Consider the following 20,576-nt stretch of genomic DNA (forward strand, 5'->3'; position numbering starts at 1 on the left):
AGGGTTATTTGCTGTGATGTGTGTGACTGACAGTCCTGAGAGATGTTCGTCGTGATGTGAGCTGCAGCATCGTTTGACAAGCCCTCTCATCACTGCGATCGTCGGGAGCGTTTCATAAAGACTTAAATGTCTCGTACAGTGTGATGGACGGGGGGGGGAATCAAAGCCCTCAGGACAGGAAGCTGTCACCGTCAAAGCACCTCATCTACCTGTGCCACTAATAAAGAGCTATCAGATGTTCTGTGTGGGTTATTCTGGATGCTTGTACTTTACAACCTGATGTCACTGATGTAAAGACAGAGGGTTTGTGTGCTGCATGCGCTGTTTCACATGAACTATGCACAGGAACATATGCACAAACGTTTCCACACAATCTAAACAATCACGCTAACCTCCTGCCGCGATAGGCATCCAGCTCTTCCTGTAGCAGAGAGGCTCTCTTCTGGAGGAAGTCAACCTGCAACACACAGACGATGCCACATTTAAACAGAGGAATCTCTTCAAAATGAGCTCACCTTGATTCAGTGTGTGGTTAGGATGAGGAAAGAGCAGAGGAGAAACTTAAAGTAGAAGACGCATGATGGCTTTAGGTCGATTGAGGGGGTTCGCTAAGAGAAAGAAAGGCTTGGTTGTTGAGTCCAGGGGTCAGGACAGCAGGGGTTGGGGGTCAGGAGATTAGGGCAGCGGGGTTAAGGCGCAGAGGGACAGAGGAAAGATTATGATCCAGGTTAGTGGAGGTTAGGACGCCGCGAGCCGAGGCTGCGCCGTGCTTTTGTTTGGCTACAAAGTGCGAGTTTATTTATGAAGTGTCTTCAGCTATAGTGAAAATAAACCACTTCTACATTTACACAGCATCTCCAGCCTGGCAGGGTAATCACGTCTGTGAAAGAATCTGTATTGTTCTGGGACTACCGTACTGGAGCCGAGGCTACATTCCTTTCTGTGGGGGAGACCTCAGCAAAGTTCTAGCATTTCATTTGGCACCAAACATCGGTTACGAGGATGAAAAAAGACACATAGATACTCCCACCTTCAACATAATTTACTTAACTCACACACAAACTCACATCATTAGAAGGGGAAAGACTTTTCTGGTCATTATTACATCTTATACGCATAAAGCTGAGGTCTGAGCTCTGAAATGGGATCCAAGAGAACAAGGCCGTGGTTTAAACAAGCCCTCACAAAAACTGGCACTAGGTGAGCCTCATCACAGAAACATCTTTTATTTAGAGTGTCAAAGCTGAGAAATAACTGGATTAAATGGAGGACAAGACAGAGGATGATCTGTAGGTTACAACTGGAGAGCCAGTGGGACAGATCTCACCTGAGTTTTCAGAGAGGTAATGGTGTCCTCCAGTTCCTGTCTGAGCTCTGCTGGGATCAAACCTTTGATCTTCTTCTCATACTCCTGACACGCCAAGATCACCTGAGGAGACACAGGGAAGCCAAACAGTGTCAGAAAACCTGAGAATATATTAGTACCAGAGATAGACTGATATGTTTCTTTCAGGGCTGATACTAATTATTAGTAGTCAAGGAAGATGGTAACTGATATTTGGAGCTGATATTCGTTTGCAGGAAAAAGTGAAAATATTGGCATCAAAATTGTGAATAATGTAAACTTCAACACTTAACTTTGTTTAAAAGCCTTTAAGCAAATGTTTGTTAAACAGCTCCCAGGCTCAGCAGCGGGCCTTATACATGAAATGAAAACTTGGTAAAAAAAAATAGCCCCCTAAAGTTTTCTACGGTTCATACACTTTTTCAAAATTTCAATTTAACTGAAATGTTCTTTATAGGGCTGTCATTTTAACGCGTTAATTAGGTTAATTAATTACACCGCATATTAACGCGTTGTAAAAATTAACGCAGATTAATCTGGATCCCAAACCCGCGGGGCGTTCAAAGACGCACTTATTTTTTAATGTCTGGCATTTACAAACCATGTGTCCTACTTGGAAAAAGAGGTGTTCTCGTCAGATTTTCAAATTTCCGACGGTCCCTGAATGTATCACACGTGAAAAAAACGGAGGGAGGGAAGCGAGAGTGATTTGTGACTGCCTTTCACGTCGCGTTTATTCGCACGTCCTTTTTGAAAATCTGCAGAAAATCAACCGTTTGCTCTAGCTCAATTCTGTAAAAAACAGGTAATTTTTCACTCTTTACTGCATCATACAAGCCCTGAATGATTGATAAATGTCCTGTATTTAAATCTAAAGAATTCTTTGAAAATTCCATCTCTCTGGTGTCCTGTTAGCTTGGGGCTGCTCTGCACCAATGAGCAACAGTTTGTGTGTTCAGAGCATGTTAAACTGAGAATACTTCACTTTTCTTTGATCCAAGACTTGAATTAAGTGTTTTGTACATAGTTCCTCACAGATTTTAGCCTTTAGCCCTGGTTCTCCTGACCTCATAGAAGTATAGAAGTTCATATTGCAGTGAAAATCGAGTCCACATCGAGTAAAAATGTGACAGAAGCAAAAACCGTCCTAAAAATCAAATCAGCTTATCTTAGGTGCAGGACTGTGTAGATTTCGTAAAGATAGAACCATAAAACTTTTTTTTCATGTGTTCCTTATGCATCAGGGTACCTAAAAATGTGTTGTATATATTTCCACCTTATTTCTAAATGTTTTTTAATGTAATTTTAATGTCCCGGAATTCAAATTCTTTATTTTAGGACCTTAAGCAGATATGAGATTAAAATGCGATTAATTAGATTAATTAATTACAAATCCTGTAATTAATTAGATTAATTTTTTTAATCGTCTGACAGCACTACTTCTTTAATGTTTCACTTTTCTTGTTTTTAGTCCAAACAAAATTAAAATGAACAGGAAGTCCCCAGGGTTATTCTCCCCATTGCTACAGTCTGCCGAGTGTTTATAGCCAGAGGAGGAGAAAGTGGACCGGTGGGCTAACGTTATGCTAAAAGCTAACCAGTCTTCAAATCTTTACCTCACTGTGCTTCCCTGCAATAAAAATGGTCTGAATTTAGTTTGTGCTGCTTTCTATAAGCATGTAATGTTTATTTTTCTGTTTGGTATTCACATTACTTTGAGTTTGAGTGTCTTGGCCATCTAGGGCTTCCATAGTGTAGACAGTGAGAAACTCCATGCAGCGAAGCAGAAAGCGGCAGCTCCTGAATATTTGCAGTTTAGATCATTTCTAACCATTTTAAAGAGCCAGGAAAACATATTCCAATGCGTTGATGGTAGATGGTACTTTGGGTGCGACAATGCTGGAAACAGAGTAGTGACTGCAGACAGCGGCTGCATCAGAACCAAAACAACCGTTCTAAATTGATTTTCTTTACTCAAGACAACTTTTTACCAAATACAACACAACAAGGTAAGGTATTTATCAGTACAGTTAAATAGTGCTGTTGTTTGAAGCGAGACAACAAGCAAACATTATAAGTTTGTAACGTACGTCAGTTGCCGGCTATATGTAGCACTATTAGCAGCCAGGTGCTATGAGACACAACCATAATGTGTAATGTTAGTGAATCCTGGTTGTGTGCTGCCAGTCGACTACCAGTCAGAGCTAACGTAACCTCACTCTTCATTTTATTGATAGACTCTCAAGTCTGAACAGACCACTGCAGAAGAACTGCTGACTGTGGGTTGGAATGAACATTAGCTCACACAATTTAGCTCCTGTGTTAGCCTTTAGCTCAGGCTCTAACGCTTTCCTGTTTATCTTTCTTCTGCTCTTCTGTCCTTTTTCTGTCTGACACTTAGGCTCCAGTGTCCACCATCACTACAAAATAAATCACAAAAATAGTTTTCAGCAGAGAAAAACTGGATCCCTCTACTCACTACCAAACTTCCTCAGCCAGCGTGGTGTTGTCATAGAGACTTAAGTCCCCACAGTCCCTTTAAAAAATCCAATATGAAAACCTGCTTAAACCTGCTTAGAGGGCAAAGATGTGCCATCTTTTTTGTACTTACAGAATTTGTAAGTTATTTTTGTCTTTGATTGATTTACAGTGTCTATGCACATTTTGAACTCACATTCAAAAATCTGCTAACACACACACATATGCATTCCCAGACACAGAGCCAAAGTGTGTAGTTCCCTCAGAGGAGTCACACACACACACACTCACAACACAGACAGTGGGTATCCCCTCTTTATTCATGGCTCAGAGTATTCCCTCGCTCTTCACAGCTCCTTCACATCTCCACAGGGGGCCTGCAGACTGGCATGCCTTGCTCTGCTCGACACCCCCTACTGGCTGCTGATGACTACAGCCACATCTGACACAATGCATTTATGGGCCTGTTACACAGCTGGGTTTGGACGGGGACAGGGCCACGGTGGAGGGCAGGACACATCAAACAGCAGCAGCAGCAGCTCGTCGCTTGCTAGCTCTCTAGCTCCACCGGGGAGGACGGGAGGAAGTCTGTCTGGAGCTAAATTACACTCCACTAAACCAGAGTCTGATTATAGAAGTTGAAAAGGGTTTGGTTAGCGCAACCCCCCGCCTTTTACCCACAAACGCACATGAATGGATGCACACATATATCAAGACATGCACACAAGCACAGAGCTTTAACAGTATTGTAAAAGCATTTACAGCGTTTGGAAAAGAGTTGCTGAATCAACTAATTCTGCGCTTGATGAATGGTTTAACAGAGCGTGAGGACTCAACAGGAGCTTAGAAAAGCAACAGTTTTCACCCACATTCTTCAAGGTGTAACCAGGGGAGAGTCTGAGCATTCTGACCCATTATAATGTCTTTGACAGAGCCAAAGATTGGCTAACATCAAGAATATCCCCACGCTCTCCACCTCTCCTCTCATCAGTCCGGTCTTTCAAGTGAAGAGCGTGAAAGAGGTGAGGGGGAGGGAAGAAAGATTGGTTTTCCTAAAATAATTTTCCTGTTGTGGATTTAACTGATTGTTCTGGCTTTGGCTAATTAATCTTCCTGGGCACAATGAAAAGGATTGGGAAGCACTTCAAAGCAAGCTCCAGTATAAATGATCCCAACATGAAGCAGTTCACTTTGTCTCGGCGCAGCGTGCAGTAGATTAGTCTGCCACAACTCGGCCAAATTTTCAGCCTCCTTCTGCCCTGCTCCCTTTAAAGTGTCGGGACGACAACATTAAGTACAGCGCCCATCAGTTTAAAGGAGTGTGTCTTTATCACAGTGTGAACATAAATGAAGGATGAATGAGGAGGAGGAGGGGGTCTTTTCAAACAAAAGCTAGCAGACGCCTTCATTTAAAAGTCCGGGGGTTGCAAAAATCAGCTGAAGCTACAGATTTCCAAAAAGTGCATCTATGTATAGCTGCTTCTGTAGTCATAACAAAACGGCAAGCCAAGACAAAACACACTCTCCTACCTCAGAGCAGAGCAATAAACAATGGTTGAATAAACACATCCCTTACCAACCGCTCTGAATATAAGTCTAGATTCTTCAAAAAGCCTCACTGCTTAGTTTTGCATTCTTGGTTCATCTACTGCGCCGTCAATGAGAGATCCGCTTTGCCTAAATTACAAGCTCCTCTGTGGCAATGCTGTCTCCATTTTCCCTTCCCATACATTAGAATGGGCTCGGCTTCGGTGGTGTGCTCACCCAGACTAAGAGAGAGCACCGGGGACGACTGGATTCTGTACATGAGGTCGTACGGCTGATCAAACCAGACAGGCCATGAATGTTCGCTGTTGCAACAACAACAAAGGGAAGCCCGGAGGAGAACTAATGTATTATATGATACAATAAGGTTGTACGTCTGGAGTCTGTCTTAAAGGTCCCATATTATACAAAAATCACTTTATTAAGTCTTTTAGTGAAATTTGTGGGTCTTTGGCTTTCCTCCCAGCCCACATAATGTGATATTCAATGACAAAACCTGTACTTAGTAGTGCTTGTGAATGTAAAATCCTGACCTAAAACGAGCTGTTTGGATTTTGAGGAATTGAGGACGTCAGCGATTCCCTTTTCTGACCAATCAGGAGCAAGTCTGACCTGGTTGGTCCACTGAAGTAGATACCCCGAAACCCCCTCCCTGCCCACTCCCCTTCCCGAGGAGAATGCCAAAGTTGAAGAGCCATCACTGCTTTGTTTTTGGCTGTAAACAGCCACATAGTTCCATGCACAAGCTTCCCATCTCAGAGGAAGACAAAACTAAGTGTCTAGAGTTCATTCATCAGGGAAATGTGCCAGCCTCATTTGTTAAACTGTGCATGTGTGTGCTAGTCACTTCACAGCCGACTGCTTTTCCAACTTTGGACAGTACAACAGAGGGCTAGCGAATAGACTGGTCCTGAATCCAGACGCATTACCAACCATCCGCCAACAAACCTTGGACCCTGGAAATGTGAGTATTTTAAATGCTGTGTGCTGTGGAGCAGATGTAAGAGCTTTTCCTCAGTGTCCCCCTGTCTCGGTGTTAGCTTCAGGATTCTAACTGTAGCTGCAGTTAGCCTGTTGTTTTAGCCTGTAATGTTACGGTAAATGAGCTTCGCCATTTTCTAAACATTGTGCACTTGGAGCTTGTGGCGCTGCTCTCAGTGACACGGAAGAGCAGTGCGGTATCAGCGGTGGCTCATTTACATATGAAGGTCACGCCCACTAAATCAGAGCGTTTTGAACAGAGGGGCTATGAGAGCCTGGAAACAATGCTGCTGTGCTTGATTTAATGGCTTTTTGGACCAAAACATGTTACTACCATTTCATGAAGACATCAATGATCCATATTAAACTGCAGAAAAGGAGCAGAATATGGGCTCTTTAATATCTTTGTGCTTTATTTTTGAGCTTGTGTGGCTGAAAGTGTGAGAAGAACTGGAAAGAATGCTCAAAAACACTTTTTACACTTGAATTGCAGAGACTTCATTGTTCTTCTCCAAAAATATGCACTCTGTTTGCATCACGTTATGTTTATTACCGCATTCACATTTGCATAACTCCATACTGCATATCTTCAGCAGCCTGAGTGTGTAACATACAGATTTCTGCTCTTGCTGCACACTGGCAGCCCAAAGCATTTGAAATCACATCTCTCCGCAGCGCATCTACCTAAAGCTTAGCCATACTTTACTTTGCAATGTGCGTGGGTGGATGCAGCAGCCTTAAAAAAAAAAACAGCATCTCTGTCGTGGAAACATACGCTAGGCTTAAAAAAAAGCAGAAGGGGATAGGTAATTCAAATTTCTGATTTCCCTGTGTCTCTAAATGATGCGAAGATTCAAAACAGAAGCGTCTTGAACTCCCTCAAGATGTCTGCCTCGCATCCTCTTTCCTCTTCCAAGGTCCCTCCTCTCTCATCTCTGTTTGTCTTTACACAAACACACGTTTGTCTCTTCTTTCTTAACAGCAAAGGCATGTTTATTTTCTGACAGGTGGCAGGAAGTGTATGACGGCATCTGCTATATCTTTAAAAAAAGCCTCCTCGCTATTAGGACAGATGTCGAGTGCCTTTGAACAACACTGCTGATCAAACCGGCCGTGAGGTTTTGGTCATTGATGGACTGCAGATAAGAGTAGGCTTGAAGGAAACATAGAGAGGAAGGGAAACACAAGGGGAGGAGGAAAAGTGTGCCACTTTTTTCCCAAAGCAATGAAAAAGGACTTTGACTTTCTGGAGGAAAATCAGGTTTCATCTCCACAGCTCTTTCAAAATGAGGCTCTGTTTGTTCTTGATGAAGCGTGATTCTCTAGTTTTGAAGACTGCGCGGCGAGGCAGTCGTTTTCCCATCCCAGTCATCTTAAAATGACAACATTTCATCTATATATAGTCTTTAGATTGTGGTTTTGACTTTCCCTTGCATTCGCTGCCGTCACATGGTGTGGTTTCTGACAGCTGCCAGCAGAAAGGAACAAGCCCTCAACACTTTCAACGTTCAAATGAAGTTTGTCACGTCGTTGGGAGGCTTGATGTATGCTAATGAAGTAGGGGTGTGTGTGTGTGCAGGCTTGCGTGGGATGGGAGGGTGACTTGCTGCTGGAGACACATTTTTTTGATATACCCCCCTCTTTTTTTTTTTTTCCAAAGTGACAAAAACCGTGTCAGGAACAAGGGGGTACATCAAAAATGACGCCACTCACAAAGTTTTCACCTCCACATCCACTGAGTTGGCACTCGGAGAGTTCACCAAGGAGCGATTTGAATTTAAAAATGCTTTGCTGCAAGGAGGAAGAAAGGGAAGCGCTTCACATGAGTAAAAAATAAAATAAAAAGGCAGGAGGAGATTAGAAGTGGCTACAGATCTCAGTGAAGTTGTTAGAACTACGGCTTGGATTGGTGCCGCTGATGTAACGCGCCTCAACAAAAACAGCACACAGAAAAACGACTGAGCCTTAAGAACTTAAGTTCAACTCCTCTGCATTTTTACATCTGAATCAGAACCAAAAACAAGAACAGAGATGATTTATTTTTGATTTTACCGAGCTCCCCTGTTGCAGGAGAGAACATCTCTGAAACGTGTACAGTTCGCCGTGCCCACTGTATCATTATGTATTTATACAAAGAGCTGTAGTCTTCAACGCTCCTCTCCTCTCCTCTCTTCAAGGAGAATTCAACCACACACACACAGCGAGCTGCTGATCCGCCATTTTAGAGTGTGGGGAGCCTGCGAGGGCCCTGCAAGTGTGAGGCGAGCAACATCTGTGTGAAGTCTGGGCAGAAAGGCTGTTTTTCTGCATGTGAGGGGATCAGATTACAAAGACAAGTCTTGGCAGATAAACTAGGGCAAAATCAGTGTGAGGAGGAGAAGAGCGGAGGGGTTATTATAAAACAATGCACACATCCCATACACAAACAATGAAGATGCACATGATGGATGCTCACGCAAACAGCTGTGCTAACCCTATCCACAAAAAACCCACAGTGGAAGAGCTCATCCAGTGTGAGGTAAGAGGAGGAAATAACAGACGTGATGAAAAAGAGTCTGTTTGTCTGTGTCCTGAGATCATTTCTGACATGATGCAAAGAAAACTCAAAAGAAACTCATGTCTGAGATGTGCAAACCGAAATCAAAGTACGACTTGCTCAAAGCTGAGATCAAACTCAGAAACTGTCAAAGTAGAGCGCAACTGACCTACTATAGCATGTGATCACAGCATAGACTTCACAATAAATAGACGTAGTCTCTGTGAAGTCCACTATCTCTTTCAGATGCAGAGTCATGAAGCCTTCGTCAGTGGGGGTCATGGTGAACTTGCTGACCCAGGGGCTGTTTACACGACAACGTTTTTAGGGTGAAACCAAGCAGCATCCACCGTTCTAGGAATATGAAAAAATGCAGAAGTGCTAAAATCTGCTGTTTCTCGAGTGTCCGCTTGAGGCTGGCTCCGGAAGTACCGGAAGTCACATACACACCAAGCCAAAAAAAGCCGTTTTCAAAATAGGAATTAACCTACTTACAGGATATTAAGATTGCAATGGACAGGCGCCCTATATCTGTAGGTGAAGCCCCTGCCACTACCAACATGGCCGCTATAGCCCGATGTGCTTCATTTTCCGTTTCAGAAACAGACGGGTGATGTCAGGGAAACTACGTCCATGTTTTATACAGTCTATGGGTGAAATGCAAAAGTATTGTTGCGTTTTGGCCTCATGTTCACATGGAAATGGCGTTTTAGCCGACCTAAAACGGAAACTTTAAAAAATGGCTTCCAGAGTGGATTTTTTCTGAAACGCTGACACCACAAGCGTAAACAGTAAGCTGGCATTTTCAGTGGAAACACTGACATCACACCCCGCTTCGCGCATGTGCATACAACAGGGCAACAGTACCATTGTTACAATTGTTGCAATCTACCGTGTTGTGACTGTGCTGCTGAATCTGCTGACTGTCTTATAACAAAATGTTCATCTGTTGCTCCACTTCTGCTCTTAGCATTCACCAATACACCAGATGATCGGCCCAACCCTACTTGAGTGGAGATCTACCAAAAGCTGCCTCTGGACAAGACAGTTATAGCGCCACCTACAGGCCTTGCATGCTTACAGTGTTTTCAGTCCCTCAGTGTTTCTGGTAAACAGATTTTTTTTAAACGTCGCTGTGTAAACAGGGCCTCAGCTACATGGTGTCAGACCTGACGGTCACGTAAATACATTATTTGATGCGAAAAAAATGTATCTGTTTGTCTGACATGGTGTGTATGTGGTTTCAGGTCTTTGTTCGTATTTTCATATCAGAGCTTGATGGTTATAAAGCAAAGCAGCCATATTGGAAATGGGATGGCCTTTGAGCCTCCACAATAACAGCTATTGGGTGCCTCTTTGTCAGCCAGGTGAGCTCTGACCTCTAAATGGGCCAACACATGATCCTGTTATCTTCTAAATTACAAAGCTAGAAAAAAAAAATTAAACTCAGTGTGCAACACTCCGTGTTGTGAAATGAGCTATTCAGACAGAAGTCTTTTTTTATGTACCAGGCTGTTGTTTCTTTTTCTTTTTTTTGTCACCTGGTGTGTATGTGGCAAAATAGGCTCCTCCTCCTTGGCTCAGTGCCAGCAGCAGCGCACACCCATAGCCTCTAACTGTGACCACATGAATACACTCACTAGCCCAGCAACCACCTGCAGCATCACATTTCTACATGGGACACACTTGAGCGCTGTGCACCTGACTTGGAATGTTAGCACAAGCTAATCATGGGTGTCTGACACATACCTGGTGTCTTTCTTCATCCTTGGTGCCCGAAAACAAATGAAAGTCAACCCTCACCCTTGTTTAGGAAAAAGCTTTATCTGTTTGGCCTTTTGTTTTACTTTGGTTGTGATTTTCTTCCTGCGCGCTACGTCCACTATCATAGCAGCTCAGAGTAGCTTCTACTTGCTATCATCAACACTCGCAGTCACTTGCTCACTGGGGGCACTGTGATTGGCTGATGCAACCACAGTTACTCACTGCCCAGAGATGTCCTGAAACAACCAACGCATCAACAAACAGGCATGAGAGGGAGGTTGGGGCAGACACAGACACTGACACATGTATAAAGGCCCATAGGAGACGATTGAACAGGATTGTTCCTATAAAAGTTGACTTTTTATTTCTTAGGAAAACCCTGCAGACTTAACCTTTAAATCTATAGCATGATCAGAATCCACTCCCACTCTGCAGACTTCATACCCTGATACAGACCTGCTTGTTGCTTGAACATCTGGAGCTCTAATCACACATATCAGATCATGTTCTTTAAGAAAGCACCTCATCTACTTTATTTGTCGAAGCATCATTTTCATCTCTATGTTGTCTGCCGTGCAGAGATTCCTCCTTTCTTCCTTCAGCTGTGGCACTCTTCCTGGTTGCTGCTTTGCTGCCAACTTTGACATCCCAAAAAGCAAGCTGTGATGAATCAGTGTGAACGTGTTTGTGGTGGAGAATTGAGAAGTCACGTACGTAAAATTGATACCAAATGCTTAGTCAGATTCTTAGTCTTGTTTACTCATTCTTTGCTTCAGCACATTTTGGGAGGTAAATCATAACACCACCACTTTTTTTCTTTTTTTTTTTTTCCACCAGAGAGTAGACTTTTTGGTATCAATATCAAAAAATGAGTTTCTCACTGGCGCCAGGACCAAAAACTTCCAGCCACACATGACTAAAGTCTATCACAAGCAATAAGTGGGTTTTTAGGAGTTTAACATGCCAAATGAAACCATAAATCTTTATATTTTTATGTGTTCGTAAGAAAAAGTCTCTACAAACTTATCAGCAAGAAACGTCAGGAACATGTGCAAAACAAACAGAAAGGCCTCAAGTATCACAAAGAGAGGTGAAAACATGGATGAAAAGATGAAATGGGAATGAAACTTGTCCCTGAGGAGACGTTACAGCAAACAGGTTGCAGGGTCAGTTCCTCTGAAGTTAAAGGAAACAACATACAGCGCCTCTGGGACTGGGTCTTGACCATCAGCTCCTAAAAACCGCTGACCCCATCCTGCAGATTTATGACAGCCAGACACCGAGGTGTGCGACCAGTGTGTGAAGTGTGTACAAGGGTCAGTGGGTGGATTGGACAGGACACAGGAGAATGAATGCCTTCGGTGTACATACCAGCGTACAAAGAGCGGCCTCCTGCGTGAGTGTAGTCATTAGAGCTTTCTTCTCTGTGTGTGTCAAGGTCAAAACGGAGCCTGATTACAGGGCATTCTGCGGAGCCACGGGGAGTGTGTGTGAGCACACTGAGGCTTCCCTCTGAACACAGGCGGTGGTGGCATTCCTGGCCCTAGGCGCTGGCTCTTGAAGCCAGATCTCAAGGAATTTGGGAAATGTGCGAGGGGGCATATCTGTGGCTCTGAACAGGGGAATGAAAGGTGGTGGAGGGTTGAAAGGAGGAAGGGAAGAATAGAGGGTACAAATGTGACGTCACACTGGCCAAGTGGCACAAATGGAGCTCTGAAACATTTGCTGGCACTGAAAAGTGCATTTTTGGTGACATTTTGTGTGGGAAATGTTAAAATTCTTGATGATATAGTACCTTACGTCATATTTAACTGACCACTCATCATGCAGGAATCTCTGTGAAGATACATCTGCTCTTAATGTGAGCCCATATTCCTCTGTTTTCCTAAGATTTTGATTGTTTTTCCATCCAAAAGTTTCCACTTTGCAGGAAGTTTTGCTTCAATCTGACTGGGGCTGTGCATCAAAAGCCCTGTTTCCACCAAGTGGTCCAGTTTGGATCAATACAGTTTGGTACGGGCTGGATCAGTAAAGCCTGATCCCTTTTTCATTTCCACACCCAACTGTGTCCTTCTTGGTAGACAGTGTGTGAGCCAGATGCCGATAGCTGCATCAGTAAGTAATAGGGTGAGGCTGGTGCAGCATGACACAGTGTACCCTGCTAATAAATCCAAGGAAGAAGAAAAATGTGACAAAGAGCAAGGATGGGAGACATCCATCTTCTTTGTGATTGTCATGTGGCTCTTTGTTACAAAATGCAATCAAGCTTTGTTTCAGAGAAGGCTGTGTGCCGCCAGTGAATGTTGCATTCCAGGCAACTCGTAACTCATGTTCAGTCAGGACCACTTTGTCAAAATATTCTTTATTAACTTGCACAGTTTTATTTGGTGGTATGGTTCTGTCCTGGGACTCCCTGCTCTTCCACGTGCTTGCGTGGAAAGCTTGAGGCAGGGAGAGCACACCTTCCTGCCCATCACGAGCCATTGTGAACAGCATAAGCAGGGAGTGCAGCAGCAAAACTAAAAACCCAGACAGAGCAATCGACAGGAGGAGGCGGTGAGGACGACGTGCTGGTTCTCGGATGTGAGCTGGGAGGTGACGACGTGGACCTGTCCTTCCATCCATCGTTGTTGGGAACGTGGGATCTCGCTCCGGGGGATGGATGAGCTAGCTGTGCTAACCCAGCGGCATCATGCTGTTCACGGACGTGGCTGACGGAGCAGACATCAGACGCCGCGACACATCGGAGGAGCTTCGCCTGCTGTGAGCAGACAGGATCCAGGAAACAGAGACTGAACAGACTGCTGGGGAGGCTCAGTCCTGGACCCTGTGGAGGTGGAGACTGGCTGGGCGTGGTGGACGAGTGGTGGACGGGATGTCGTCATCTAATTTCTTATGGACCTTTTTGCACTTTCTATACTCTCTCTTACTTTTGTTTTCTTAAATGCTGCGGTGACTCCTGAATTTCCCCTTGGGGATAAATAAAGTATTTTCTATTCTATTCTATATATATATATATATATATATGTACATATATATAAATGTGTGTGTGTGTGTATATATAAGAAGTATATATATATATATATATATATATATATATATATATATATATATATATATATATATATATATATATATATATATATATACATATATATATATATATATATATATATATATATATGTATATATATATATATATATATATATATATATATATATATATATATATATATATATATATATATATAATTGTGTATATATTTAAATAGATACAAAGAAGCTTGGCTAACCATATGGTAATCAATTAAAACTGGATAGGGGGTGGAAATAATAAATTAAACTTCCTACCACACCTTTTTGGAAATGTAAAAGAATATGAATTAGGGATTAGGTAATGTTATTCTTCTTCTACATTTTCAAAATAAATTTTCATTCATAAATTCATTCATACGGACTGACAGGAGGAGATGGGGTGAAGGTGGGTTGCAAAATGCCAGCAGAAGAAGCAGGAAGGAGGCTGGGCTAGAGCTGTTTAAATAGCCCGCTCTGAATGCAATTTTCCAATGGTAAGCAGACACGGGAGTCAGCTGAGCAATCAGCTGATCTACACCAGTGATGCTAGCTAACAGCTCAGCTGTAAGAGCTTGACATTGTGACCTGCCTGAACCAATGCGATGCTTGATTTATTTCCACCTGTAACTTGTAGGGATGGGTAGTTTTCACATTTGAAACAATACGGTACTGATGCCTGGTACCTGGCAATCAGTTCTGGTACTCAACTGTACCAATTTTCTGTACTTTTTGGGGTTTATGTGGTAAAAAATATCTTTTTAAAAATATTACAGTATGTATTTTTTCAATTTTACATATTTATTCTTCAGTATATAACCTTGCAATGCTGTGTTCATGTCTAGCGTGGAAAATCACCTACTCTTCCACTCCCTCAAGGTCACAATGATGCATTTAGATACCTAAACACCGTCCCTTTTGGTTTTGCATGAATCGGTGCTCGGTACTTTTGATAGAATTTGGTCGGTATCTGTAAAAGTACCTAATTTGGTACCCATCTCTAGTAACCCGTGACAGTGCACCGGAACATGAACTCATACTAGATCGATGTACTCCAAGTTATGACTTTTGACGTCACATCAGTTACTTTTATAGTTAATCATAGAGAGGTACTGCTCTAATGTTATTCATTTGCTAATGTTAATGCATCATTGGAAGCTGCTCTGGCGTTGGCTAGTTTTCAGTGCGTTAATCAATACATGATACGTTTCAATTGAACGAAAATACTGTACAATATGAAGTATAAGCTTCTGTTACCTTATGCAGCATTCCCTCTCCTCTGTTTACTCAAATGAGCAAGTTGCAGGCTTTGGTGATTGAAACGATAAAAAATTATCCTTATAATGTCTGCCATGTTGGTTTGTTTAGATACCAGAAGTCCTTGCGCTACAACTGAAGTCTTAATTTGCCTGGAACGCTTTCAGTTCAGAACTCTGAGATTTAAACTGGAAAATTTCCCAGGTACAGTTTGCCTGGGATGCAGCTATATACAGCAACTGCTGTTGCAGGGTAAGTAGTGAGTCTTTTGACCAATCAATGGACTGCAGTGTTGAAGCTCCACCTTCTGGGGTCTGATCGGTCTAGTCAGGCAGCCCAACAGAAAGGTACCAAAAACTGGGATGGTACGGGTTGGACATTTGGGGATCTGTCCCTGGAGTAGTCAATGGAAACACCACAAAGTGTGTGTCATACTGAGACAAACCAAACTGAACCGCTTGGTGGAAACGGGGCTATAAAGTATCTTCTGATATGTACGAAGTCAAAGAGAGGTTATGTGCTAGTGTGAAGCTAAAGGAGTGATGAAAAGGCTAAGGGCAGCAGGTTGAAAAAAAAAATCCTGTTGGGCAGTGAGAGTGATGCAACTGTAATGGTGAGAAGCAAATGAGTTTAGAGTCTGCCTGCCTCTCCTGTAAAGCCTGATGAGCATGAAAGAGAAGAAGTGAGACACAGGGAGAAACACAGTGACTGCATTTACCTTCTCTTCCGTCTCCAGCTCTTTGTCGAGCAGCTTCTTCTCGGAGCAGTGCAGCTGCCTCTGTAGACTGTCCACCTTTTCCTGCAGCGCCTGGAGGGACAGGGGGGAGGGACATTGAGTGTTATGATCTGTCAGACAAAAAAAGAACTCAACATCTGTGTGGGAAAACTCAACAAACACAGGTTTGATCGAAACAAGAGGACTCCCAAAAAGTGACGAAACAAAAGCAATCGAGAGCTAATGTGAAACTATTCGAGGCACAGGATGTTAAGACAGAAGGGAGGACAGCGGGGCAGTGGAAGAGATGCAGCCGGTGATTAATCATTGTGTGTTAAAGGCTAATAACAAAGTCATGGCAGTAATTAACAGCAAGCTGGCCTCATTAAGCTCAAACTCATTTGCAGACAAGGGCAAACAGAGAGAGACCTGCTCACTCTGGGAATTCACTAACTTCTACAGCTTTACAAAAAACACACTCTTTTAGAAAGGCGCAAGAATCAACATAAACTGCATCAGGATAAAAGTTTTATCCCTTCTACTCCAATACCTGAGTTGATCAAACTTCCTCATCAACACAGAATTTAATCGAAAAAGCCTCAGAGGATTTCACCAAGAGAGAAGAAGAAAAGGACAGTTCCTCCCTCTATGTCTGTAAGTGATAGCAGTGGAAAGAGAGGCGCAGTTCCTGCATGCAACACAGAACCAGATGTTTTGAGCACACATGTGGACACTTCACTTTTGATTAGCCTGCATGAAAAGCAGAAAGAGTGATATGTGCATGAGTGCTTGTGTGCACAAACCCAAGGATACATACACACACACACACACACACACACACACTGTAAAAAAGGCTTTTGAACATTTGTTGTTCTACGCTCTATTTTAAGTCGGTATGACAAAAGATAACCGAAGTTGTTGTGATAACATCTTATTATAATTTGGAATCGTCTCAACTATAAAATATGTTTCAACTTAAAAATCTATGTCCACATAAATCCTTTTTTTTTGTTGTGATGGCATTTTGTAACCATGAGTGAGGAGGAAACACAGTGGTTATAAGACCCTGATTGATATGTCACACTACAGGGGACACAGGCTGTCTGTGCTCCGCTGCACAGACCGGCTGTCTGTGCTTCGCAGGGATTGGGCCCATGTAATCAATGATTTTTATAGTGCGTTTAGTGTTGATGCTGATTAATGTGATGTATTGATGGGTTAAAGTTATGAAAGACAAGACAGCATCTCATCGTCTTGCTCAGCTGGTCTGTGCCATTAAGAGCACAGACAGCCTGTGAAAAGTGGTTTTGCACATTTGTTGTAACATATTTTAAGTCAGCATAACAAAAGATTACTCAAGTTGTTGTGGCATCATCTCAACAACAAAACATATTTCAACTAAAAAAATCTATGTCCACAGAATTTTTTTTGTTGTTGTTGTTGTGATGGTGTTTTGTAACTGTGAGTGAGGAGGGAACCCAGTGGATATAAGACCCTGCTGTACATTAAGATGTTACACTGCAGGGGGCACAGGCTGTCTGTGCTCCACTACATGGACTGGCTGCCTGTGCTCAACTGCATAGACAGCTTGTCCGTGCTCCACTGCATGGACCGGCTGTCTGTGCTCCACTGCACGGACATGAAAGTTTTGCTTCAATCTGGCTGGGGCTATGCTAAAGTTGGAAATTCACATTTGTGCTAACTTCTATACATCTTATAACCCTGTAGTAAGGATCTGGGGACACCAGGTGATTGGAAAGAGTCACCATTAAAGGGGCAGGGATGCATCAAAAGCCCCGTTTCCACCAAGTGGCTCAGTTTAGATCAGTACAGTTTGGTACGGGTTGGATCAGTAAAGCCTGATCCTGTTTACGTTTTCACAGCCAACTGTGTCCTGCATTTGCCCATATATTCAATGAATTTTACAATGTGTTTACAGTGCCCTCTGTGCAACATCTCAATGTACAGAAGGGTCTTATATCCACTGTGTTCCCTCCTCACTCATGGTTACAAAACACCATCACAACAAAAATTATGTTGCTGTAAAAACTTGATGAGTTAAGTTCAACCAACATCTTTAATAGTTCTCTTGACCTTTTTTTTCTAGTTTAAATTATTTGACACTTCATATCAAATTAACTTAAACCCAGTCAAAGCAACAAGATGACTTGAGTGAGTTAAGTTGAATCAACATTTTTTTACAGTGCACATGCACAGGCTGTAACAAGTGTATGAGGTACTGGTTAGCATCAATAACCTCAGCGTCTCCCCCCAGTGGAGTTGAGGGAGTGGGCCAGGTGTTGCCTGGTCGATCCTTGAAGCTGATGAGAAACACATTCCAGGTGATAGGCATGACCGGCCTGATCTGAAACCACTGCAGTGACATAAATCACACACAGACTGTAAGGCTGCAGAGGGAACTTCTGGGTACCAACTTTCTGAGAACAATGACTAACATGAAAGGAAGTTCAGGGAAATAACAAACAGCTGAGACTTTTTTTTTAGTGAGATCTGAAGATTAAGGCAGAAGCAGATAGAAATTTCACCGGTTTTCTTTTATGATTCCTGTAAATTTGAAGCATCAAGGCTGCAGCGTGCTCACACTCATACCTGGACTGCAGCGCTGCAGGTAAATCCTCTTTATACTGCACCGTGGCTAATTCAGGCTGCTGGCAGATGGATCACACATTACTAGACGATTATGATTCTGGAGCATGTTGAGGTCAGTTTTAGCTCAGCAGCATGAAAGGCAGCTGGTTTCCAGCGTGTTGATCCTGTTAATCAGGGTATTTCTTAGCCAGTCACGATTCCATCACAGCCCACTTCTCTGTCGAGTGCAACCCCTTGCTTTGGATTTCATCATTTCATTTTGTTTATTGGTGAATCAAAGCCTCAACGACACTGGAAGAGCATTTTTAGTGAGGCTGACACTATTTTGCACACATTTTCTGGGAAAGTGACCGAGGTATGAAAGTGAGCTTTCTTCTTTTTTTCCTCCCTGAAGGTCAAAAGGTAAAGTCTGGTGTAAAGTCTTATGATTTAAAGCATATGCATAAAACAGAATGTTTTTATTTTTTCACGGATTTTAAAATCAATTTCACAGACATACAGAGTTGCACCCTCCCTCCAACACTGTGACCCTAACCTCACCCTCATCTGCGGTTTACAGCAGCAGCACAGCTGACCATGAAGATGAGACCCCGACAAACTGCCCCCACCAGTCCCCTCCCTTCCTGAACCCACTTCTAATTCCCCGCACTGTGACACAGCCTTTCTGGACCAGGTCTTCTGGGAAGTAGGGCTGACTGGTCGGCCTCTTTGGTGACGTGTCGGTCTCTTTTATGTGGTTTCTGTATCTGATGTTCTCCAAACAGCTTTGAGGGTAGAAGTTCAAAACTCTGTGTTCATTAATAGAATCATAAGAAGATGTTTCTGTCTGTAAATGAAACTGTGAGTCAGAGAGGCTGGAAATATTTAGTCACCATCACTGTCATACATGAAGTGTCTGAATAAATTTAATCAGACGTTCAGTTCAAAGAAATGTAAACGAAGCAAACTAAAGATTTTTCATTCTGAGAAAAAAATGATGTGAGAATGTTTGACCTTGTGAAAATCTATGCCCTCAGAAATTATCCAGGGATTTCAATGATTCCTATAACAAAGAAAAAAATAATAATTTAAGGGAGCATGTGAAAGGGAACACGAGAATGTGTGTCATTCCCAGGTTCCACAGCTTCACCCGTCATCAGTGATCTTTAGCCCCATTTCCACCAAGCAGTTCAGTTCGGTTTGTCTTAGCATAGCACGAATTTTACGGCGTTTCCACTGACTAATCCTGAGACAGATCCCCAAACAATCGAGATGAGCCATCCCCCTTTTTGGGGCCTTTCCGTAGGGGTGCAATACTAAAGAGATCTGATCCCGGAAGATGGAGCTAGTAACCCTGCAGTCCGTTGATTGGTTGAAAAAATCATCACTTAATGTGTGACAGCGGCTGCTGTATTTCTCCTGTCTGCACACAGTCTTCTCTGAAACGAAGCTTGATTGTTCTTTGTCATGAAGAGCTGCATGCCAATCACAGAGATGATGAATTGTTGGATATCTTTCAACGTGCCTTTTGTCTACTGTGTTGTTCTTCGTTGGGTTTATTAGAAGGGTATGCTGTGTCCTGCTGCTATGGCATCCTGCTGTTTAACTGATGCGACTATCGGCATCCAGCTTACATGCCATCTACCACAAGGGGGGCACAGTTGGCTGTTGAAATGCAAACAGGACCAGGCTTAACTGAGCCAAACAGTGCCAAACCGCACTGATCTGAACAGGACAGCTTGGTGGAAACGAGGCTTTCGGTACAGGTTGGATTGGGTTTCCACAGCAAACCGTGCCTCCTCTTGGGAGGTGGCATGTAAGCCAAGTGCCATAGCCGCATCAGTTACATAATAGTGGGATGACATGGCAGCGCCACACAGTGTACCCTGCTAATAAATCCAACAAAGAAGAAAACACAAAACAGTAAACAAAAAGCAACAATGGAAGACATCCAGCAATTTGTCTTCTTTGTGATTGGCATGTGGCTCTTTGTTACAAAGCTAGGGATGGGTACTGAATTAGGTACTTTTATAGGTACCGACCGAATTCTGTCAAAAGTACCGGGCACCGATCCATGTAAAACTCAAAAGGTACCATGTTCAGGCACCTAAATACATCCTTGACTGTGAGGACGTGGAAGAATAGGCGATTTTCCATGCTGGACATGCACACTGCATTGCAAGGTTAAAAAATATATTTCAGTCAGGAACACTCTCGTCATAGATTAACCATTTATTGCCAAATGGATACAGTTAGAATTGGCGTTAAAGCTCTGCTTTTCAGAGTACTCCCTG

General features: G+C 42.9%; 1 protein-coding gene across 2 annotated transcripts in view; it reads right to left on the reverse strand.

Annotated features, from left to right (window-relative positions):
- Positions 1–20,576, reverse strand: part of LOC141809443 (axin-2-like) — a 211,143-nt gene that overhangs the window by 36,818 nt on the left and 153,749 nt on the right. For both annotated transcript variants that reach the window (XM_074696462.1, XM_074696460.1), the window contains exons 24-26: positions 15,697–15,786; positions 1,328–1,429; positions 393–457 (exon numbers count right to left, since the gene is read on the reverse strand). In XM_074696462.1, coding sequence (XP_074552563.1) covers positions 393–457; positions 1,328–1,429; positions 15,697–15,786 — 257 coding nt within the window. The remainder of the gene's footprint in view (positions 1–392; positions 458–1,327; positions 1,430–15,696; positions 15,787–20,576) is intronic.

Source organism: Halichoeres trimaculatus, unplaced genomic scaffold, assembly GCF_033239565.1.
Source record: "Halichoeres trimaculatus isolate MK-OKI-2021-1 unplaced genomic scaffold, fHalTri1.1 fHalTri1_scaffold_20, whole genome shotgun sequence".
Classification (NCBI taxonomy): Eukaryota; Metazoa; Chordata; class Actinopteri; order Labriformes; family Labridae; genus Halichoeres; species Halichoeres trimaculatus.